The 21,884-nt window shown below is 40.9% G+C and overlaps 1 protein-coding gene across 1 annotated transcript in view; it reads left to right on the top strand.

Annotated features, from left to right (window-relative positions):
• Window positions 1-20,955, top strand: part of LOC139696594 (protein Wnt-5b-like) — a 44,949-nt gene extending 23,994 nt beyond the window's left edge. The window contains exons 2-7 of the mRNA XM_071595402.1: window positions 2,963-3,083; window positions 11,782-11,942; window positions 14,732-14,839; window positions 16,796-16,956; window positions 17,113-17,220; window positions 18,914-20,955. Coding sequence (XP_071451503.1) covers window positions 2,963-3,083; window positions 11,782-11,942; window positions 14,732-14,839; window positions 16,796-16,956; window positions 17,113-17,220; window positions 18,914-19,115 — 861 coding nt within the window. The 3' untranslated portion in view covers window positions 19,116-20,955. The remainder of the gene's footprint in view (window positions 1-2,962; window positions 3,084-11,781; window positions 11,943-14,731; window positions 14,840-16,795; window positions 16,957-17,112; window positions 17,221-18,913) is intronic.
• Window positions 20,956-21,884: the final 929 nt, after the last annotated feature.

The following is a 21,884-nucleotide window of genomic DNA, read 5'->3' as shown; positions in this document are numbered from 1 at the left end:
TGTAGACGACCGCGGGGGTAAACCAAAGCAATAAGACATGCAGCCATGGTGACGAAAGGCCGTCGGTGGCAAAGGCGGCTGCTTCCTTCCTGGTGGAGCGGAACCAGAGAGAGGAGATGATTCACAAAACTTCTCATTCTGATTGACATGCACCGTAAAAATATTTTGTTCACATTTACAGAGAATTTCAATTCATTATTCATCATTTTAGTTTTAATTTAATTAACTAAATTTAATTTAATTTATCAATGCAATTGACTCTTTAATCAAAAAGCTGTACTCGGTAGACAGTTGCGAAATGCGTCTTTATCACAAAACGTTTCACTGGAAAAAGTTTTTTTTACGAAATGAAATAATGTCTAGAAAATAGCAAAAATATAAGGAGTTTCCCTTGAAGTAAATATATCAAGGTAATTTCAATAATTTTCCTGATGATATACGAAATATAAAAAATATTAAGTTGACATAGTCTTCACTTCGTCTAGTGATCGGCCATAGAGCTTTTAGGGAATCAGGCAAGAGATGACCGTAATTACTTTTCCAACCGGATTTTATTAAATACAGTACATACTTTTAAGGGTATTTCTTTGAGTTAACGTCTATAAATCTATTTTTATCGAGATACAAGCCATAAAACAATGACACAGTATATGTATTCTGTCGTTACATTGGCTTAAAATGGCCGCTTCGAGTGCTCCTCATTTTCTATTTGGGCATTAATAAAGTTTCCACTTACGCAATCAATACTCGTAGGCCAGCCAATGGACTATTGCTTTGCCTTCATGTACCACAACTCCTCCTCTTCCCAGATGATAACATGAATGAATGCGCTACTTTTGACGCAAAATATTAAGTCCATCCTTGATCTTTTTCCGAGAAAATATGATAGTTTAATAGTATATTTAGTTGCACTTATAGGGCGACCTTCTATTCATGGCCATCAGGAACATCAACATATGGTCCGTATATCTTCCCCCAGAGAAACTCAAAGTTAAAGACTCATCTGCAAATGAATAAATTACCAAAGGATATTTCGTCCTGGGAGGGAGCAGCAAACATCCCACATGGGGATCTCGAGCACGAATACGGCGGGTAAAAGGCTTCAAGAACTTCATGAAAAACACCATCTTGAAATCTCAGCTCCGGACAATAACACCTACTTCTCATCATCACGTACGTTCAGCAGTGACGTCCTCGACATAGTCTCAGCAAAAGGAAAAGCAAAACGTCGTCCTACTCCAGTCACATTGGAGGACTCCCCCTCTGGTCACCTACCTCTCCCAAACCAGATTCACACACCACCCATCCTTTCTTTTGTTAGAGAGAATGCCACGGGGAACTGGAATAAATTACGAGAAGGGATGGAGCAATCAAGTTCTTCACTCCCACCACCTATGATGATGCGAAATACGTATGGCCCGCGAACCCTAGCTTCCGAGTCTTTGACCACGCTCAAACATAGCATGCTCCGCCAACCCTGGCGCGGCACAATCCTTTCAAACTACACCTCTATTAACAGTGCTTCCAATCCCCACTCTCACCATCCACTAAATGCTCACCTGCCCCTCCCATTTTCGCCACAGGCCCTCATGCACGAGCACTAAAACCGCGTTTTACCAGCATTAATACTTCACCTGGCTTGCCCATGCTACCTTCTCATAATATCAGGTGTGAAGAACTACACTTCTATGCATACATTATTCTGTACTTGGGAAATTACAACAATTTACATCTAAATAATACCCCGCAAGCCGCCGCAAGGGCGTGTGGCGGGGGGTGCTAGGTCAACACCCGTAAAAAGGAACAATACCACATGCAAAATCAACACCTACATGCAATAAGACAGGAAGTGTGAGTAATGAGGGAATTATGAGAAAATATGGTTTGCATGTACTTCTGATAGAATTTATGTGAAAGAGGAGTGTCTCGCTGGTTTGCTACATTTAGAGGGAATGGATGAATGTCGACTCACCAGATTTACGGGAGTAAATGAGAGGAAGGTATTAGAGCGGAAAGGTCGAGGGTGAATATGGCCGAAGGGCCGAAGAAATATTAGAAGCCTTAGCAACATGAAAGCACTTACAAAATTAACTATTTCCGTAAAGAAATGAAAAAGTATGCAATAATAAAACACACTGGGAGAATTCGACGAGAGAAAGTTTTCTTAGGTGCCTAGAGGGAGGGTTTTCTTCACTGTACCTACTTGGAAATACGGTGCATGAGCATGAAAATTTTGAAAAGAATTACCCACGTAACGTTCATGTTGTATCTTGACAATAAGTTCATCGGTGATTTGCTCCGTCAAATTACTTTCCCTTTGGTTCCCTCCAACGCCTTCGCCAACCGCCATGGCGATTTGAAGCGCAGTACGGTAGCGGGCAGCTGCAGCAATATAGCGGCAGGATTGACCTCTATCCAAGATTCCTGCAATGTTAGCATTAGTCCCGCAAATTCCCGGCTGGCGGTCACACTCTGCCTCTTTCACTCGCCAAAATGACCGTCTTGCACTTATACTACTGGATCGAAAATGGATCCCGTAGTATATCTAAAAAAAACTCACGAATTTGGGAGAGATAAAGGAAGGTTACAGGACCAACGTTCGAACAAAACTTCCATTTCTCCCGCTGAAATTCCAACGTCGCTTACTTCGTACACTTCTTATTTCATCATGACGATAGGTTCAACTCCAAGGGTCATTTAAATGGCCAAATTTTTCCTCTTTTGGAAAATGTCACGCTCCAAAGAAGGCTTACAAAGATAACCCTGCTTAGGGAATCGGTTTTGTTGTTAATCTTTTTAGAAATCAAAGCTGGTCAATTCAATGGGAAAATGTACGCTCAACCATTCTCTTTAAGTGGCATCTGAAGAATATCTACCTGAACTCCTGTGGTGGTCACCTCCCAGGATCAACTCTCTGGGAGTCGACAACCATTCTAAGGGCCCTCTCTCTTTCTCTCCGCAGACAATCGGCGTGGGCGCCCGGCTGGGGATCGAGGAGTGCCAGCACCAGTTCCGGATGAGCCGCTGGAACTGCTCCACGTTCGTCAACTCGTCCTCCGTCTTCGGCGGCGTGCTCGCCATCAGTAAGTTAACGGGTGGGAGATCCTACCTCTCCACATCCTTCTTTTAAAAGCACGACAAAGACGGGAGAGAAGGAGCGAGGGGATTCAGACCGATCCCAAAATGACCCGGCCTAGCCCTACCAAGGGATAAGTGAAATCCCGGAACCCCATGACTCCTAATATGGCGTACCGGAGGATGGATGGAAAATTAACACACATTTTGCAGACAATAAATTCACTACCATTCCATCTCCCAGTACCGTTAACTACGTTTGTTACAAGTTAGAGCCCATTTGTGAGAGCAACAAATATTTCTTGAACACATTTAGGTAATAAGTCATACATTTTATATCTTTTTAAGAATGAAGTAATATAAAATACAATCATTTTTTAATTGCAAAAAAATATTTCGTTGCCATGTGCTAAGAGCAGAAAACAAATATTAGGCTCGCTCCTTTTAAGAAAAAGTTCAAGATGATGGATAAGCTGGTGATCCGTAATTCATCAAGCACACGCCAACCGATATGCAAGCACAGTTCTTTTTCATTATGACACTTAGCGATCACAGAAAATCCGAATATTTTATGGTCAACATTTATAGACACGAGGAAACAAATTTGCACTTTTCCACAAGTCTATTATTAACGTAACGTATTAAAGTATTATTAACGTGTTTCGGACCACAAAACCAGCATCAGGTACAAGACATCAACTAGTGACTACATCGTATTTATATATGTTTGAGGAAGGGAGAAAAGCAGAACTAAACTTCGTCATTACCCAGAAATGTCTCAACCTGGGTCTTACTCCCATATATGTGAACTTAACCACCAAGTATTCATCAAAATCACCTTTAATGCAGTGGTTTCCTTCAAGCAGACCTGGATCCAACGAGAGCAGAGAGACTGGTATAGCAAGATGGATCCCTACTCACATTACCTTCGTCACCTCCCCGTGGAACTATCATCGGCTCTACATATCACTCAGTGGTACTCTCTTTATGACCAGGTTTATTTTTTGTAAGTGACGTATCCTACAAGAAAAATTCCGTAATGACAAAAAGCTACATTGCTTGTCTCTCCATTTCCGGGTTCTCCATCCGCGTTGGTTGTCTTCTTGTGTCGACAATTTCGCTGGCCATCCTGCCTACGTCTTCAGGTCGAAAGTATTTTTCGAAGCTTTTCTATCCACCTTATATATGGCTGTTACTCGAGTGCCGCGCTGTCATTTGATAGTCCTATGGGGATATTCCCACTTTATCGAAATCCTGAAGGAGATCTCAGTGAAAAAGGACGACAAAATGTTCAGTTTCGACGTGGTGTCACTATTCATCAGCGTACCTATAGATGACTCTGTGGAGATCGTCAAAGGACTCACCACATCGGGCGTACCTGGAGAATTTCCGGAATGAATGGAATAATTCTGGAATTAATTAATTAATGGAATAATAACAAGTCTAAGGAATAATTTCTTCCTGTGGAATGGTGATTACTACGAACAGGCAGAAGGAGCAGTAATGGGGTCGTCACTGTCGCCAGTGGTAGCTAACTGGTACATGGAGCGATTTGAGATGAACGCGCTATGACATGAAACCAATGCTTTGGCTTACGTAGACCACACCTTCGTCGTCAGACCACACGGTGAAGAAGAATTACACAGGTTCCTGGAACACCTAAATACACAACAAAGTAGCATCCAGTTCACGATGGAGATGGAAAAAGGAGGACAATTACCATTCCCTGACGTAACCGTAAAGATAAAAAGCAACGGGAACTTGGGACACGCCGCCGATAGGAAGTCCATCCACACGGACCTGCATCTTAATGCCTACTCGCATCACCATCCGTCTCAAAAGGCCGCTTTGATGTCCACTCTCACGCACCGGGTACCCGGTGCGTGAGAGTGGACCTTATCCGACACTGACTCCTTGGAGGCAAAATTGAAAAACCTGACGACTGCGCTACGCAGGAATGGATACATGACCGAAATGATAATAAAAAGGAGGGCGAAAGTGAAAAAGAAAATGTCTGCCCATCACCCATAACAACGGAAAGAAAGAAGCATCACAACCAAGGGCGCGAGTCACCATTTCATATGTCGTGGGGACCTACGAAAGGATAGCCAGGATCCTCAACAAACACGACGTGGTGAAAAGGTTCCACACCGTGACCAAAATAAACAGCCTCTTGATTGGACCAAAAGACAGCATCCCTAAGGAGTTATCAGAAGGAGTATACACAGTGCAATGGCTCCTGCGGCAGATCTTACATCGGGGAAATCTGCAGACCACACACAACAAGGATTAATGAACATGGCAAGGCGACGGAAAAGAAACAATTAACTCAGCTCAGCCATCGCTGAGCATGCTTGGAATGAGCCGGGACACGTCATCGATTTCGAAGGAGCGAAAGTAATAGCGAAGGACAAGCGCTATTTCCCCCGGCAAATCCGCGAGGTACTAGAAATCCTAAAAGACCACGAAATATCAGCAGGGACGATGGATATCCATCAAACAGTGCGAGGGAAACGACTATTCAATCAGAGCGCGGTACTTGACGACCAGGCCTATTTAAGGCGGACAAGAAAGCTTTGAAAGATACAGAAGACAAAAACAAAAGCCATTATATTTAATAGGCCGTACACAAAAACCCCGAAAATACCGTGCATCAGAATATTAGAACAACCTATAGAGTGGAGCGTGGAAGCCACGGTGTCACAATTGACAATTGTCTAAAATTTATCAAACACGTTAAGAACATAACCGGCAAGGCCTACGCGAGCCGAACAGGCTTAGCGCCTATACTACAAAACAGCGCTACGCCTCCAAGTATCAACATTATATCTATAAGGCAGTAATTCGTACGGTTCTTACATATGCAGCCCCAGCATGGATGGGTCTACTAAGTAAGGGCAACTACAAAAAGATGGAAATCAATGAAAGGAACATATTAAGATCCATACATCGAATAAAACCACGGGTAAAAATAAAGGATATATATACCCAGATAGAAATGGAAGAAGAACTGGACGAAACAATAAAGAAATCATGAAAGATCTCTTACGACCAATTAGAAGAGAATATCAGCACGGCATTAGCGTATACGAAAATCAACAAAGGGACAGATAATGACAAACAAAAAAGACCGCATCACATTTTAAAAGAGACGACTACTATTATACAGGTACAATAATAAATATGAGAGTAATGAGACATTAAAAAAAATGGACATAGAGCAAAAGCCTACAAAAGGCATCCTCTAAAATAAAGCCGTGTATGCGGTAAGTCATGTGGTCGAAAGATTCGTCGAAAAAAAACAAAGTAAAGACCACTGATAACGTGACAAATCCGAGAAGCAAATGGCCACCTGCTATCATACTTTAATAAATTCTGTGATGTTTAGTATTTTGTAAAAAGCTAAGAGAACTGGCTACTGACAAAACCTTTATAATTAAAAAGACAATCGACGGTAACGGAATACAGCTGAAAACGAGAGAAGACTACGAGAAAATCAAAAGTTTTCTCGAAGCAAAGTGAGCACAATTCACCACGTGGGCCGCCAAGGGGGAAGGCGTAGTGAGATACGCCATATACGGCCTAGACCGTGGGATAGACGTCGATTATATAAAAGAGGAGTTAAACGGGGCCAACATTCCGTGCCTGAGCGTAAAGACGATGAGTGAAAAAACCGCAGACATCTATGTAGCAACTGTACAGAAAGGAATAAACTTCGAAATTAAAAAAAACGAGGAAAAAAATATGTGTGCACACTCGGTGGCCATAACCGAATTTAAATATAACCTCAGAGATGCTCCAAATGTAATCGCTTCGGACACGGCTTGAGGTATTGTCAGGCCACCCCCAGGTGCTATATATGCGCGGGAGACCACGAGGGCATTAATTGTCCTCGATCAAGTCCCGTGTCATGCTGTAACTCCGGCGGAGAACATGAAGCCTATAGCCGGACATACCCTGGTTATATTAGAGTGGCAGAAATATACGAGAATAATAAAACGCCCGCAGAAACAGAAACCAGGGGACCCAATAGAACATTTAAACCTGCACCGGCCATAAATCCATGGAAAAAGGAAGGAAGAAGAACGGATCAACGAAGAACGAGAAAGAATTACGGATAAAGAAAGGGACATGACAAATACTCATAAGGAGAGTCAGGAAACTAAAAAACAAACGGACATATCCCCGAAATATCCGCCCTCATCAAAACCATGTCGGCATTTGGAAAAATGATTCAGTTACAGATGCAAATGCTACAAGACATGATATCAAAAATAAGTAACATCATTTTAACAAGCGCCAACTATCATGGAAAATAAAAATAAAGCTAAGCAAACATTGGTAATTTGCCTGTGGAATGAAAACGGAGGGCTGGAGCACACGTAATACGCCCGGATTCCTTCAATTCCTCAGAAGGAACAAAGTTGACATATCTTCTATCAGAGACGCACATAAAAACTTGACGTTGGCTGGGAACTCCCAGGCTATAAAATAAGACGGAACGACAAGAGCTCTTACCAATGGACAAAAAGCTGCAGGAGGCGTAGCAATCATAGTAAGAGACGAGCTGACTACTACAGAATTGCCGATTTTAACCTTTAAGAACCTATAAAGCATAGAGCTGGAAATTTTAATGGAAAAAGGGAAGACAAAAATATACTCCTGCTACCTTCCACACAAATAAAATACGGAAAAAGCAGAATTTGACGCCCTCATGAACCCTGACGAACCAGCAATTATTGGTGGCGATTTTAATGCAAAACATTATGACTGGGACTACCCGACAAAGAATGAAAACGGAAAACTCATCATGGAATGGACAAACGATCATGGAGCTAAAATAATAGCCCCAAATGAAACGACGAGGGTATTTGGCAGGAATGTCATTGACTTCGCAATACTTAAGAACATAAAGCACCCAGCAAAAGCCATTACCCATATAAACCTAACCAGCGACCACTACCCTGTAATGAAAAGCATTGGGACTAAACCTAATACAAACCTGGACAGGCCTAAGCGACCCTCCTACGGGCTAGCCAATTGACGACTCTTCCGGGAAGTTACCGTGGACAGCCTACAAAGGAGCCACAACCCGAACACAACAGAGACGGTAGATTACATAACAAATGCAAATAAAGAAGGCATAGAAAAAGAAATTCCGGTGGCTAAGAGGTGGCCGGATGACCATCTCAAACTGAGCGACGAGGTAAAAACCCTCATTATAGAAAGGAATGCACTTAGAAGATTATATTATCGCCAAGGCACTCGAGCCCTTAAAAATAGGGCCAAAGATCACAACAAAAAAGTAGAAATGCAATAGAGGAAACAAGAACTAACAAATTAAATCAGCAACTAGCTGACCTATGTAAAAGCAATTACTCTGTCTGGAAACTGACCAAGCAACTGCGGAAATCCCCACCCAGTGACCCAAACATCAAAACAAAGACGGAGACCCTCACGACGTACATGGAGGAAGCCAAACATATGACCAAATTCTATGAAAATGTTTTTACGATCAACGACCCGGGAACTGAAACCACGGCAATAAAACAACTAACCAAAAATTACGTCGGGTCTCTGGAGTAGCCACCGATAGTCACATTATAAGATGTTACCGAAGCGATAATTAAATTTCCTAATAAGAAATCCCCGGGAGAGGACAACATCAGAAATGAACTAATAAAAAGACTTCCGGAAGCGGCCGGTGAATCTTTAGTTAAAGTTGTAAATGCGTCAATCTCCCTGAGATATTATCCAAAAAATTGTAAGAAGGCTTTAATGAAATGTATCCCCAACAAAGGGGAGAAAACAATAAAAGAGGAAAATCTAAGACCAATGTCCCTCTTCTCCAGCCTGGGTAAGTTTTTAGAAAGGATAGTTGCACCGCATATCAGGCGACACCCGGAACTTAATGATGTAATTCTGCAAGGAGAGTTTGGATTCCGCCAGGGCTACTAAACAGAACAACACATACATAGAGTAACAGGCTTTGTGAGCGATGCTTTTAATAAAAAGGAACGAACCATCGGAATCTTCCTTGAACTGTCCATGGCTTTTGATAAGGTGGGCCTTATATACAAGATGGAGAAATGGAAATTCCCTAGATGGGCAATTAAGTGGACGAAGTCTTACTTAGACGGTAGAAAATTCAAGGTAAAATGGGGAGATGAAAAAAGCAACAGCCCAATTGCCAAAGCTGGCGTCCCACAAGGGTCCATACTATGCCCACTTCTTTTTAATATATACTTAGCGGACTTCCCAATAAACAGTAACGACTGGCGAAGTATAATTGCCCTGTACGCGGACGATGCCGCAATCCTGGTTAAAGGAAAAAACATTAACTCGGTAAAAGAGAGAGCGCAAGACACATTAGATGAAATAATAAAATGGTATAAGAAATGGAGAATGCACATAAACACAAAAAAAACCAAAGCCATATTATTGACCCATCCAAAAACAACTAGAACAGCTTGCGAATGCATCAGGATAGAACAACAGCCAATTGAATGGAGCAACAGCATTACATATTTAGGAGTGGTCATAGACGATAGACTAAATTTAAAAAAACATATTAAACAGATCCGAGATAAGGCGGCCATATTAAGATCACAGCACCAATTCTCAGGAAAAACGCCACCCCTCAAGAAATAAAACTATTGAGATGCTCAACAGTTATAAGACCATTATTGACCCACGCAGCACCTGCGTGGATGGGACTAGTCAGTAGATCCCTGATGGATAAACTAAATAGTACCGAAAGGAAGACACTAATATTGATAGAAATGAGCTCTTACGGCTAGTAATATTGATTGAATGTGAAACTCCAATAGCCGTAAACAGTTTACCTTTCTAAACAAAGTACAAATGAAATTAGTTGGCTAGCGCTAGCCAACTAATTTCATTTGCACTTTGTTTAGAAAGGTAAACTGTTTACGGCTATTGGAGTTTCACATTCATTCAAGGAAGACACTAAGACTGGATTTTGGGCTTACCCCATTACTCACCAGGGATTTACTGAAAAACTCCGACGCGGACTCAGTGTTTACCAAAAACCTCCATCTATTCATGGAACTGTGTGCAAATTAGAATTATTTGTAGTTCAATAATGTTTTCTACCATCCAACGAACGGCTTCACAATAGGGATCTCCCCTGTCCCCACTACTAGCTGAAAAATGTATGGACAATTTTAATTACAGCGATTTAACCCCGGCCATCCCATCCAAACTAATATTTTCTCCTGGTATTTATGTGGACGACATCATATGCTGCTGGACAGAGAGTGTAAGAAAACTAGATGGTTTACTCAATCTTTTAAACGCCCAATACCCCCAAATACCCCAATACTCCAAGCATCGAAATCGAATGCATGAATGAGTTGAACTTTCTTGACCTTTCCATATCTATCATAGACGATAAACAAAGTTTTGGGATATACAGGAAGCCATGTTACAGTGATGTGATCATCCCAGCCGAATCCTGACACCCTACTGCCCAGAAACTATCACTGATCCATTTAATGGTACACCGACTTCTTAATATACCCCTAACTATAAGGAATTTCAACCATGAGCTGGACTCTATAAAATCAATGGCAATGACCACTGGATGTTGTGTAAATATTTTTGCCAATATCTTAAAGAAAAATTAGAATCCAAAGCTATTTTACATTTATGCTCTCTTGCCCCACACGAGAAAAGCCCAAAACGTGGAGTCGTTTCTGGTTTTATTGCCATGTATAGGCGATCTTTCCAATAAGATTGCCCGAAAATAAAAAAAGTCGAATCTATCATTCCAAAATCCTCATACTCTGGTCAGTTTTGGTAAACAAAGGGTCCGCATCGGAGTTTCTGGTCCTTTGCCGCAACAAGGGCAAACTATAGCCCCTCCTACAGTCCGGCATTTAAAAAGTGAAGTGTAATTCCTGTCACATGTGCTTCATAGACCAGACCGGAAGACGTTTCAAGACAAGAAGAAAAGAACACGTAAAATGCTGGAGGACTTATGATGTAACGTCACCCCTAGCTAAGCATCTACTACAATCATTCCACTGATGCAAATTTTATCCTGAGATTCTACACTACAAAAATGAGGGCAAAAGACTTGATATTTGAGAACAACTCGAAATTGTACAATGAATGTTAATGTACTGTTAAAAGACTTTTTTTTATAAATCACTCTCCTATCCTTAGAATACTGTTCCCACAGCAAACAGCGAAACTCCCTCTCTCCTACTGACTCCACCCTCTGGGAATTTTCCAAGCCACCCCACCCTTCAACTTTTGGTTTGGTGTCGAAAAACCTTTCCCCGATGCTCTTGGAAACCCTCATACCTCATCCCTCAACCTGCCTCTGTCCATTCTATGTCCCCTTCCCGTTTAACTCTTATGTGTGCTTCCTTCCTCCCTTCCGCCAGGGTACCAGCTACCTGCCATCGTCCTCTCTATAATGATCACACGTGCTTATCCTTTCTCCCTACTCCTTTTACTTCTCAATTTCTTTGGTGAAAAAAATATACTTACGCTTTGAGTCCTGATGAATTTGGCTGCGATGGGTATAACATTAGGAGCCATAGTGCAAAACGATTCTTCGCAAATACCTTTTAGATGCTGGGAATATCTGTCTTTTCGAGGGTAACTGGCTATTAAGGTCCCTCGACAACTGGAAACATCCTCGTCTCACCCCTTTCGTCTCCTCTTCCCGGACAGAGAGCCGAGAGACGGCCTACGTGTATGCCATTTCGTCGGCGGGCGTGGCATTCGCGGTGACTCGAGCGTGCTCCAGGGGAGAGCTGAACGAGTGCAGCTGCGACGAGAAGGTGCGGCAGAGGAAGGCGCGACGCAACTGGCAGTGGGGAGGCTGCTCCGAGGTGAGTGGCGCGACGCGGGACTTTTAATCAAATGCATATACATATGTCGGGCCGCAGACGGTCCACTCCTCTGATCCCTGCCGTGCGTCCTCAACTCGCGGCAGCAGAGAAGTCGATTCTCTGCGCAGACTATTCCGGACCGTGTCAAGATGCCCAGGCCAGATGCGTGCAAAGAGTCTCACTGGGACCCGTCGCTTCACTCTCATTTCTTCAACTACCCCTCCCACCCTCAAGCTTTTGCTGTTTCTGACAACGGGCACCAAGTGAGACTCGGCAGCTCTCACTTGTCCACGGCTATGATGGGAAAACGAACCCCCTGTAGATCCGGACGGTCCGAAGAATCAGAAAAGCTACTTCGTTAAAGAAGTAGGGTGTCCTGTTGCCATAATCATGCTCTAGGTCTCTTTATTAAGAACACATTCAGGAATTTAAACATAAAATAACGGTAAATATCAATAACATTAAGGAATGTCACAATACGTAGGATTAGGTGAACGTATGCTAAAATTTTAAACATTTTACAATCCTTAGCTTACACATTCAGTGCCAGACTATATTAAATAATTTGTCCTTGAACCGTAAAGTTTAGGGACAAAGGTTTGCGGTTATTAAATATAGTCCGTCTTAACAAGGCCGTAAGAAGCTCAATTTCGCCTTTCCACGTTCAGTGTATCAAATTACAGTCTAATATCATTCAATCACCCGCAGACAGTCTCGCACATTGCCCGAAACCAAGCGATCATCAGAGTGAGAATGAATACTCGGCGACAAAATACCAGCATGGTTTTTTCTCAACGTCACCGTGACACTCATTCGTGTTTAGAAGATAAATTACAATATAAAAGCTTAGTTGTACCATTTTCTAGATAAAACGCTTCGACATTTTAAGGCTGAATCTGGTACCAGCAACTATATATGAACTCAGAAATACTGGGGATTAATTTTCTAAGCACCAGAACTTTGGATTATCGTCCAAGATACTTCGTATGGGTAACTTGGAATCGTAATCTGGATACTGATACCGAGGCATCGCTACAAAGTTCTATTGCTCTAGTTACTTGTTAAATATCATATTGTTTGTACAATTTAAACACAATAATTTGATTAATAAAATGTCGTCAATATATGTCAATTTAAACGACATTTATTCCAAGAATTCCCGCCCTCAATTGATTATTCACTAAATTGTGGATGTTATACATAAATATTTTTTAACAAGGGTTGGTTCTGGTTGTGAGAAGCAATTACGATTAGTGGCCAAAGTACTTGTACTACGATACCGGTAACAACCCTTAAAATTACACGATCGCTTTGATATGCCCAATTACAAACGACGTCATACAGGAGCATTAGGTAACATTTTACATCGGGGTATATCGACTAGTTCCACGTGTTATTTTCTAATTCAGTCATCACAAACTGAGCGGAAGAAACCTTATTTCTCAGGACGCTTTGTACGGTAGTCAAATTCCTTTTACATTTCGCAGAGATATAGCCAATCATTGTAATCAGGGGAAAAGAACTATTCTCTCAACGCGTGGGTTAAATTCGTACAACTTGCATTTAATTTATGGTGGTTTAAATCGCTAGTGTAATGCTTGCAGTTTTTTCGATTCCCATCTCGAGATTTATAATATGTCGTTTTACGACGATTTATTCATCAAGGTTTTGAGCGAAACGGGCAGTTTTATCCGTAACGGGTTCCATTCGGAAAGAATATTTTGATTTGAAAATTTGAAAAACATCTCTCCGAAACTTTTAAATTAGCATATCTCCGCAATTTATTCGTTTGATCAATTCAAGATTAGCGATTAGCGAATGAAGCTCTGCATATATAAACGATTGCTCTGTTTACGCAAGTATTTTATTCGGCTCACTTTCATATAAACTTACGGGTTCAAGGCTTGTTCAAAAAAATCAATCCATAAGAAATGTATACTGCGCATCTTTCTCAGATGTAGCTTAAGACCGCACTCTGAGACGCAAAGAATCATTATATCTAAGTCGGCTACAAAAAACCTCGCGGTCCTTTTTATTTATTTCCCGGTAAATGACCGATTTACTAGCATGTCATAAAAATCTGATGCTGCTTGTTATTTTCGTACTATATCACTAATGAAAATGAGAAGAAGAAGTGGACCAACAATGGTTCATATTGCCTGAATCGATACTAATCGGAATCAGTTCACTTATTGTGAAAAATACACTTTTTCTTTGGGTTGGAAGAGAAACTTGCAAACTTAATATACTACTTTGATATTAATTGTTCTAGGTAACAGCTTGCGTGTCTCCTAGTTGTGTGATAATAGGTCAGCGATTAAAAATAATAATATATACGATAAGATGCCATAATAACGATTGCGATACAATGACGACACAAACAGCCCTTCTGTTTTTCGCATATAGATGTTATTCTTGTACCCATAATCTATCCCATAGTGACAATTCCAGTCACCACAGTCATAGAATAAAGCGACGATTTGCGTCGTTCTGAGTCCACCGATTGGACATGAACTAGAATAAATAAGCCCAAGTTATTTCACATGATTCACATGTTCAGAGATCGGGCGAAAAATCATGATTCATCATAAATCTGGCGAATAAAGTGAGACATTTTTGATTTCCACTGCCCTCTTTGCCCTTTGAAGATGATCATGAGGTGTGACCACTTTTGTGGCCATAAATTCGTCCTTCAAAAACGAAATAGCAAGTTGCCAGGCGCGTGTGCATGCACCTGGACCAAGTTCAACGGATGTATCATAAGCGAATCAAAACCCTTTTCTTTGCAGGACATCCACTTCGGGGAGCGGTTCAGCAAGGACTTCGTCGACTCAAGGGAGAATCCGGAGACGCCCGAAGGGCTCATGAATCTCCACAACAACGAGGCCGGACGAAGGGTACCTATGCGCATCCGCCCTCCCCCTCTTGAACCAGAAGTCACAGGCAATGCGATCCGAGTCCGATCACACGAAATGCTATTATACACACAGTAACTTCTTCCTTTGAGTTGATGTTAAAATGCCTCTGGAAGAATTGATTGCTCTCGTTGGAAATTTTAATCTCAAATATAGACTAATGCATGATAATACATTACACAAGTACAATAAAAATGGATTGACTGGACCTAATAAAACTATTCCAAGTATTTAAAAGTAAAATTCAGGTAATTTAATACACCATCAAATGATATGAAAAATTATTTGATTTTTGTATTGATTGCTTAAGGTCATCGTAAAAATAAATTATTCTCGATAAACTCTCTCCATACATAGTTTTGTCTTTAAAGATGAGAGAAAATACCAAAAATATGCAGGTAATGATTGAGCGGATATGCTGGGGCATTTTGAATAGAAAATATAAATTACTATAAGAGTCAGATCAGAGTACAGAGATCAGAGTGCATCAGCATCAGTTCAGTCTCTCGTTGAAGCTATTTCTACTTCGGCTAGAATAATGTTATCAGTTCCAATTGATCACCAAAATGTGGCCCTCTGAAAAATGGATGCGATCCATTCGTCATTCTGTTGTTCGAAGGGTAGCGGGGAATGTAAACAATGATCGCTCGAGTATTACGAATCGGAAACCAACGTGCTAGATCTGATTGCTAGATTGGAGCTGGGAGAAAACAGAAATAGAGACTTTTTTAACAATATTTATGGGTTCCTTACAGTTGCACTTATCACGGTGATATGGAACGGGTCAAAGGGGACATTCACTTGTCCCCTTTGACCCGTTGGACTCGGTTGGGATTAAGTTCGTCAATTACTGACCTCCCCAACTTATCCCTATCTCGGCCTAAATGGTCCCCGTAGTCTTGCTGAACCTGATCTGGCAATGCTTTTTCGACACATTAATCCTGGAATCTTTGGCTAATCATAAAGCAAAAAAAATCTTTGAGAGTAATTTCAGAAATTTCCCTTGTTATGAGACAGATGATTTTAGTGGAATGAACTTGTTCTAAGATCTTTATATAATCTTCTTTTGATTTACTGAATAGGCTATCATTAAGAACACAACTTTAAATATCTGAGATAATCAAGCCACCTTAAGGAAAAGTGATAATTATTCAAACTCACTATTCGTGAAATAAAATTGATTAAAATTCAAGCGTAGTATCATTGTCTGGAGTTAGGACGTCGTCCTTCGCAAAACGTACAACTCCTGTAGTTTACAGGGCCTGTAGATAACCCGCCTAAGAGAGTGGAGCATAAAAATATTAAGAATCGTTGCCTAAGTTTGAAATTATATTCTTATTAGTATTTTTGAAAATTTCCAGAACTACAGCGAGTGGCTATTCATTTTTATTAGAGTCCCTTGTCAGTCCCCCAGCATACCCTTTCCTTGCTGTAAATCATAATTTTCTTAATTATTTGGAGTCCAATTATGCACGTTTTCCAATTATTTCTCATTTCTGCGCAAGCCACTCGATCCTGCTAATAGATTTGTTTTTCCTTGGCATGACCTGCGGACGCAATGGCCCACGCTTAAATAGAATTGGCCTCAAAACTAAAATGAACACCCATATCATTGGGGGTTACCGATTCGCATAGCAAATACTTGACTTTTTCAATGATTGACTTGACAATGACTTTTTGATCCTTTCCCTGACTTTTTCCCCAATTATTTCTGGTCAATTAATTCTGGTCACATTTTCTAGGGAAATATGAATTCTACAATGAATGGAGTGAGATTCTTGAATAAAAATCCGCGTCCTGTATAGTAATCACGACTTACTATATGGAGTTGACCATGGTCGTTCACAATGGCTACGGTCAATTCCATTCGAGCCATCTCTCTCCCCCCGAGGGGCTGAGGCTCTAAGTTGCGTCTCCTTTCCGCTTGGTCGCCCGCAGTCGATCCGCTCCCAGATGCAGCGCGTTTGCAAGTGTCACGGCATGTCCGGCTCGTGCACGGTGCGCGTGTGCTGGCGCCGCTTGCCGCTCTTCCGCCACGTGGGCGACGTCCTCGCGGCCCGCTTCGAGGGCGCATCGCATGTGCGCATGGTGGAGCGGAGGCCCCGCCCGGGGCAGCTGCTGCCGCCGCAGGGGGGGGCGGCGCGGGGTGCCCACGGGCGTCGGGGGGGCCACGCGGAGGGCCGGCGGCGGGCAGGGGCCAGGGTCGGCGTCGCTCCACAGGGGAGCGTGGAGTATGGCCGCGAGGAAGCGGCGAGGCCGCGGATCAAGAAGCTGAGGGCCATCGGGCGGGACATGAAGCAGCCCAACCGGACGGACCTCGTGTTCCTTGAGGAGTCGCCGGACTACTGCGAGAGGAACGACACGTAAGTGGGCCCCGCCTCTCCATCGCCCTTGTACAAATCACGGACCGTTACGCATTCAATCTTACTTTCGTACCCTTGCAAAGCTCTCACGTTTTCTTCTTTAAGAAATTGAGTGGCAACCAAAACCTGGTACATTTCATTCGAGGCAATCTAATTACCAAAGGCAGATTTTGGATTGTTTCTAACGGCTATCATCTTCAAAATATTGTTTGAAATTCCACTTGTGTGCCCTAAATTATTTTCTTCTTCCTTTCTGCGTAACTTCTGCTTGCCTTTATGCTGCCCAGCTGGCCAATTCCTTTCCTCCCTTCCATCACAGCCTTCAATGTCCCAAACTTTCCAAAATTTCCTTCGCCCACTTTCTGACCTCTTCTGATTTACCCTCCCAGCGTCCTCAGTTCACTCAACAGGCTCAAAACTATGCCCTTAGTCTTGCTAAAATCTCACTGATAATACACACAGAAGTACCAAGCACAAAAGAAGTCGGGGTGCCAAGTGCTGTTCAGTCAGCCGAATGTGAGATCCCACAGGGTTATTGCTATGTGCCTTTCAAAAAGCAAAATGTAAAATGCCCGACTTCGTACTTTGCACAATTGCATGAGTATAATATTTCAATCAGGCCTGTTTTTTCCTTCATTTCATCCCCTCTCACATGCCTATCAAAAATTAAAAAGAATCCAACGACGAAGTTTTTTTTAAATTATGATTGAATTTCAACTTCCGTTTTCCGCTAACGGAGTACTGGAGAAAAAACAATGAAATTGTACCGCCTGTATACTACAGAATAAATCAAAGAAAAGACATTCACTACACCGAATGAGATCCTACCAATTCATGACGTTTGAAAATATTTAGGCCCAACATTTCCTCCTCATGCCATTACTAAAATATTACAAGAAGTAAAACAGAGATGCCAATGAATTAATTTTTTAACTATATCATAATAAATTATTATAGTTACATTATTATTATACCTTGAATCAAAAAGTAAATTGGTATAATGATTTAAAAAATTCAAACCAAAATATTTTTACCCTAATTAACGATTTCATGGTGTACATAAATAGTAAAGAAATATCACAAGTTGCTAAAGACAGTTGTATTATGTTAAACAACCAAATAACAACAATTATCCAAATGGTTTGATACATACAGGAAGTACACCATCAGACATGTTCTCGAGTAATGCTAAATCAAGGAAATATTTGTATTGAGGTTATGTTTACGTTAAAGAAATAAATGCATTACATGCATTTGCGAAAAATCCAGAGTGAAAAGAAAATGAAAAAAAACTTGATCTATTATTGGGTTAGTTTTTAATATTTAAAATGGAAAAAACACGCAACTTCCTCCGTTTACTCCTCGATTGGTTGGAAGATGAGTGGATGATCGTGATTTGCCCTTAATCACTCCCAAACCACCTAAGTTACTATTTTTACGACGGTCCCATACATAGCTTTGAACTTGTGTATTACTTAATCTCCGGATTACCACAAAATTAATTTCAATGACGAAGAGTATGGTCTGGCCACGCTGTAATGCTAATGTATCAGAAGAATTGCTATCACAGCGTAAAATTAATGTCACTGTCATCAAAGCGGAATGAGAAAGGAGAGCCTTGGGGCACGCCCATGGCATGTGTATTTGCACTTACTTACATTCGTTAATCACTTCTTTCCAATACCGACGGCAGCTTGGGGATCCTCGGCACCCGGGGTCGCCTCTGCAACCGCACCAGCCTGGGACTGGACGGGTGCCGCCTCCTATGCTGCGGACGCGGCTACCAGACTCGGGTGCGGGACGTGACGGAGAAGTGCCGCTGTCGGTTCGTATGGTGCTGCAACGTGGTGTGCGACGTGTGCCGCTACCAGAAGGAGGAACACCTGTGCAACTAAAAACAATATAATCCCTATGTGCACTCGCCAGGATCGTGCGCGTCGTCGTCTTTTGTTCTTTCCTCGCCCTTTGGTGTCCAGTCGCACCCGCGACTACCTCATTGGTATCATTGACTCAAAACTCACGGATTTTCTCCCGAAATAAATTAAAAGAGAAAAAAAGAATTTGGAATCACAACTCCTGTGCCGCGATTTCGATGAGGTGCTGGAAGTAACTTTCCATTACTAATCCGTTGAGTGTGGAATGAAATAAACATCCCTCGATCGAAAGAGCAATTTTTTAAACAATAAATTCTCGTGTTTAGTGCGTGTGTTTGTGTGTGTATTATAATTAACCGGTGTTCCAATCTTGTGTGGTTCACGACAATGAGAGAGCTGGTGACCTCGGAAGGTGAAGGAAGAATTTTGGGGAAGACCTGTCAGAGGTGTTAGGTGTGTAAGGCCTGTAAGGTGTTGCCCGAAACCGACGCGGCTGTCGAGGCCCATCGGTTGGAGAGTTGACATCGCGGATTTAATGAATCATCAATGCGAACAGTGGATTTAAACAGATACTAACCATGGTCAACACCAAAAACATAATGGCACACCATGTCCTCCAATAAACTTCGCTTGCGCACTGTAAAAGACCGTTGTAAAGTGTCACGAAGGTTGAATGAATGGCAAATATTTATCAAAATTATAGTCGTAGGCTTAAAAAGAAAAATAATGTGCCCATCATAAGAATGTGTCTAAAAAAATTTTAATAATTATATATAAGGGTAGCATTATAAAATATCATTACCTTCCCTCTCGCTGACGTAGTGGTACAAATGCACTCGTTATATATAAATGTATGTATGTGTCACTTTAGTGTTGTCACAATTGTGGTGTCAAAGGCATTGTGTAATAATGTTCGTAGTTTTCGTTGGTTCTCTGTCATGTGTCAAAATTCTACTGTCAAGCGTTTGTCAGTGGATTCACTTGCGACGCATTTCACGTCGTTTTCCTGTCAAAGCGCCGTGCCTATGGAGCGCATGCGTGCCAGTGCGCATGGTGAACACAAAACGGTGGGTACGCGTGATTTCATAGGCGGAGAGTGAACTAGGAAATCTTTATGCATATGGCAATCTGTTTCGTGGTGGTATTGCGGTGGACTACCATCTAACCACGAAAAATTGTTCTTTTCACAATATGTTTCTTACATAACCATGAGAGTACACACTAATAAATATATATATATATATATATGTGTGTATGTTTTTATACGTATGTGTGTGTGCGTGTGCACTAAAAAAAACACATTCCATATTTGTTGGCATTATAGACGCAACCTCATTTCAGAAAGGCACACAAGAAAAAAACTGTAACTGCCCGCGCGGAAGTGCGACACCCCATCAATATTTGGGTAACTTTTAAAAACAAATAATTCAACTCAGTGCCAAGAGCCTACGTTTTTTAATATAGCCGAAAGTATAAAATACGATCCGGTTCGTTCGATATCTAGTTCGCATCCATTTCGAAGCCGCAGAAGCGAGAACATGATATTCACATTAAGGTAATATGCTTCATTATAGCAATCCCAACTACAGCAGTTCAATTGAATAGTAAATATTTCATAAATATAATACGATAAAAGTAGGTGAATATAATGGATCCAAATAGGTAGTACTGAATATCTGGGGTAAAAATAAAATTTAGTATAGAACGTTGACCTACGAATGCCTGACATCCTCATATGATATGCGCGCGATTTCTGAGCCATAGCAAAGGAAAAAAGGTGCGTCTTCTATGTCATGAAATATGGAGTAGTATTACATTAGTGTGCGTGCGTGTACATAAATGAATGCACGTACATTACACCTATATGTACACACATGTATATATATATATATATATATATATATATATATATATATATGTATATATATATATATACACACATACATACACATCTATACATATACATATATACATTGGTATATATATATATATATATATATATATATATATATATACACATACATGATGAACATAAATACCCAAACAAAAAACCCAATAAATGGCAAACAAATAGTTACACGGATAAGATATAAGGAAATGGGATAGGAACCTACATTAAGGATATGCACAAGTATAGTGAGGAATGTGAAACGGTTCGGATTACATTGTGATCCCTTCGCCTTGCCCACCAACCTTGTTTTTCTCCTTTTCGAGGGTTACTCTCTCTCTCTTCTTTTTATCTCTATAATGTACGCCCGTGTATATACGCATATATACAGACACACATATACATGCATAAACACTCACACGCATATATATATATATATATATATATATATATATATATATATATATATATATATATATATATTACATTACTCTTATTTCTTCCGATGAAGACGGAGCTGAGTTATCTTTTTATGTGTTCTTATATTGTTTGTTGCTGTCCAAGTTTGTTATTCCACACTTCCGTGTTACTTCGACGAAATCATCTATATATATATATATATATATATATATATATATATATATATATATATATATATATATATATATATATATATATATATATACACACACACATACATTATATATATATATATATATATATATATATATATATACACACACATATATTTAGATGATTTCGTTGACGTAACACGGAAGTGTTAAATAATAAATTGGACAGCAACAAACAATATAGAGACAAAAGGATTACTCACACGTTATTTCTTGATCATATCGACGGAATTCTGCTCCATATTCATCGGAAGATATATATATATAAAT

Source organism: Hetaerina americana, unplaced genomic scaffold (assembly GCF_022747635.1).
Source record: "Hetaerina americana unplaced genomic scaffold, ioHetAmer1.1.p SCAF_1, whole genome shotgun sequence".
In the NCBI taxonomy this organism is placed as follows: Eukaryota; Metazoa; Arthropoda; class Insecta; order Odonata; family Calopterygidae; genus Hetaerina; species Hetaerina americana.
The sequence above is the reverse complement of the archived record's forward strand: the minus strand, read 5'-3'. Positions and strand labels throughout refer to the sequence as shown.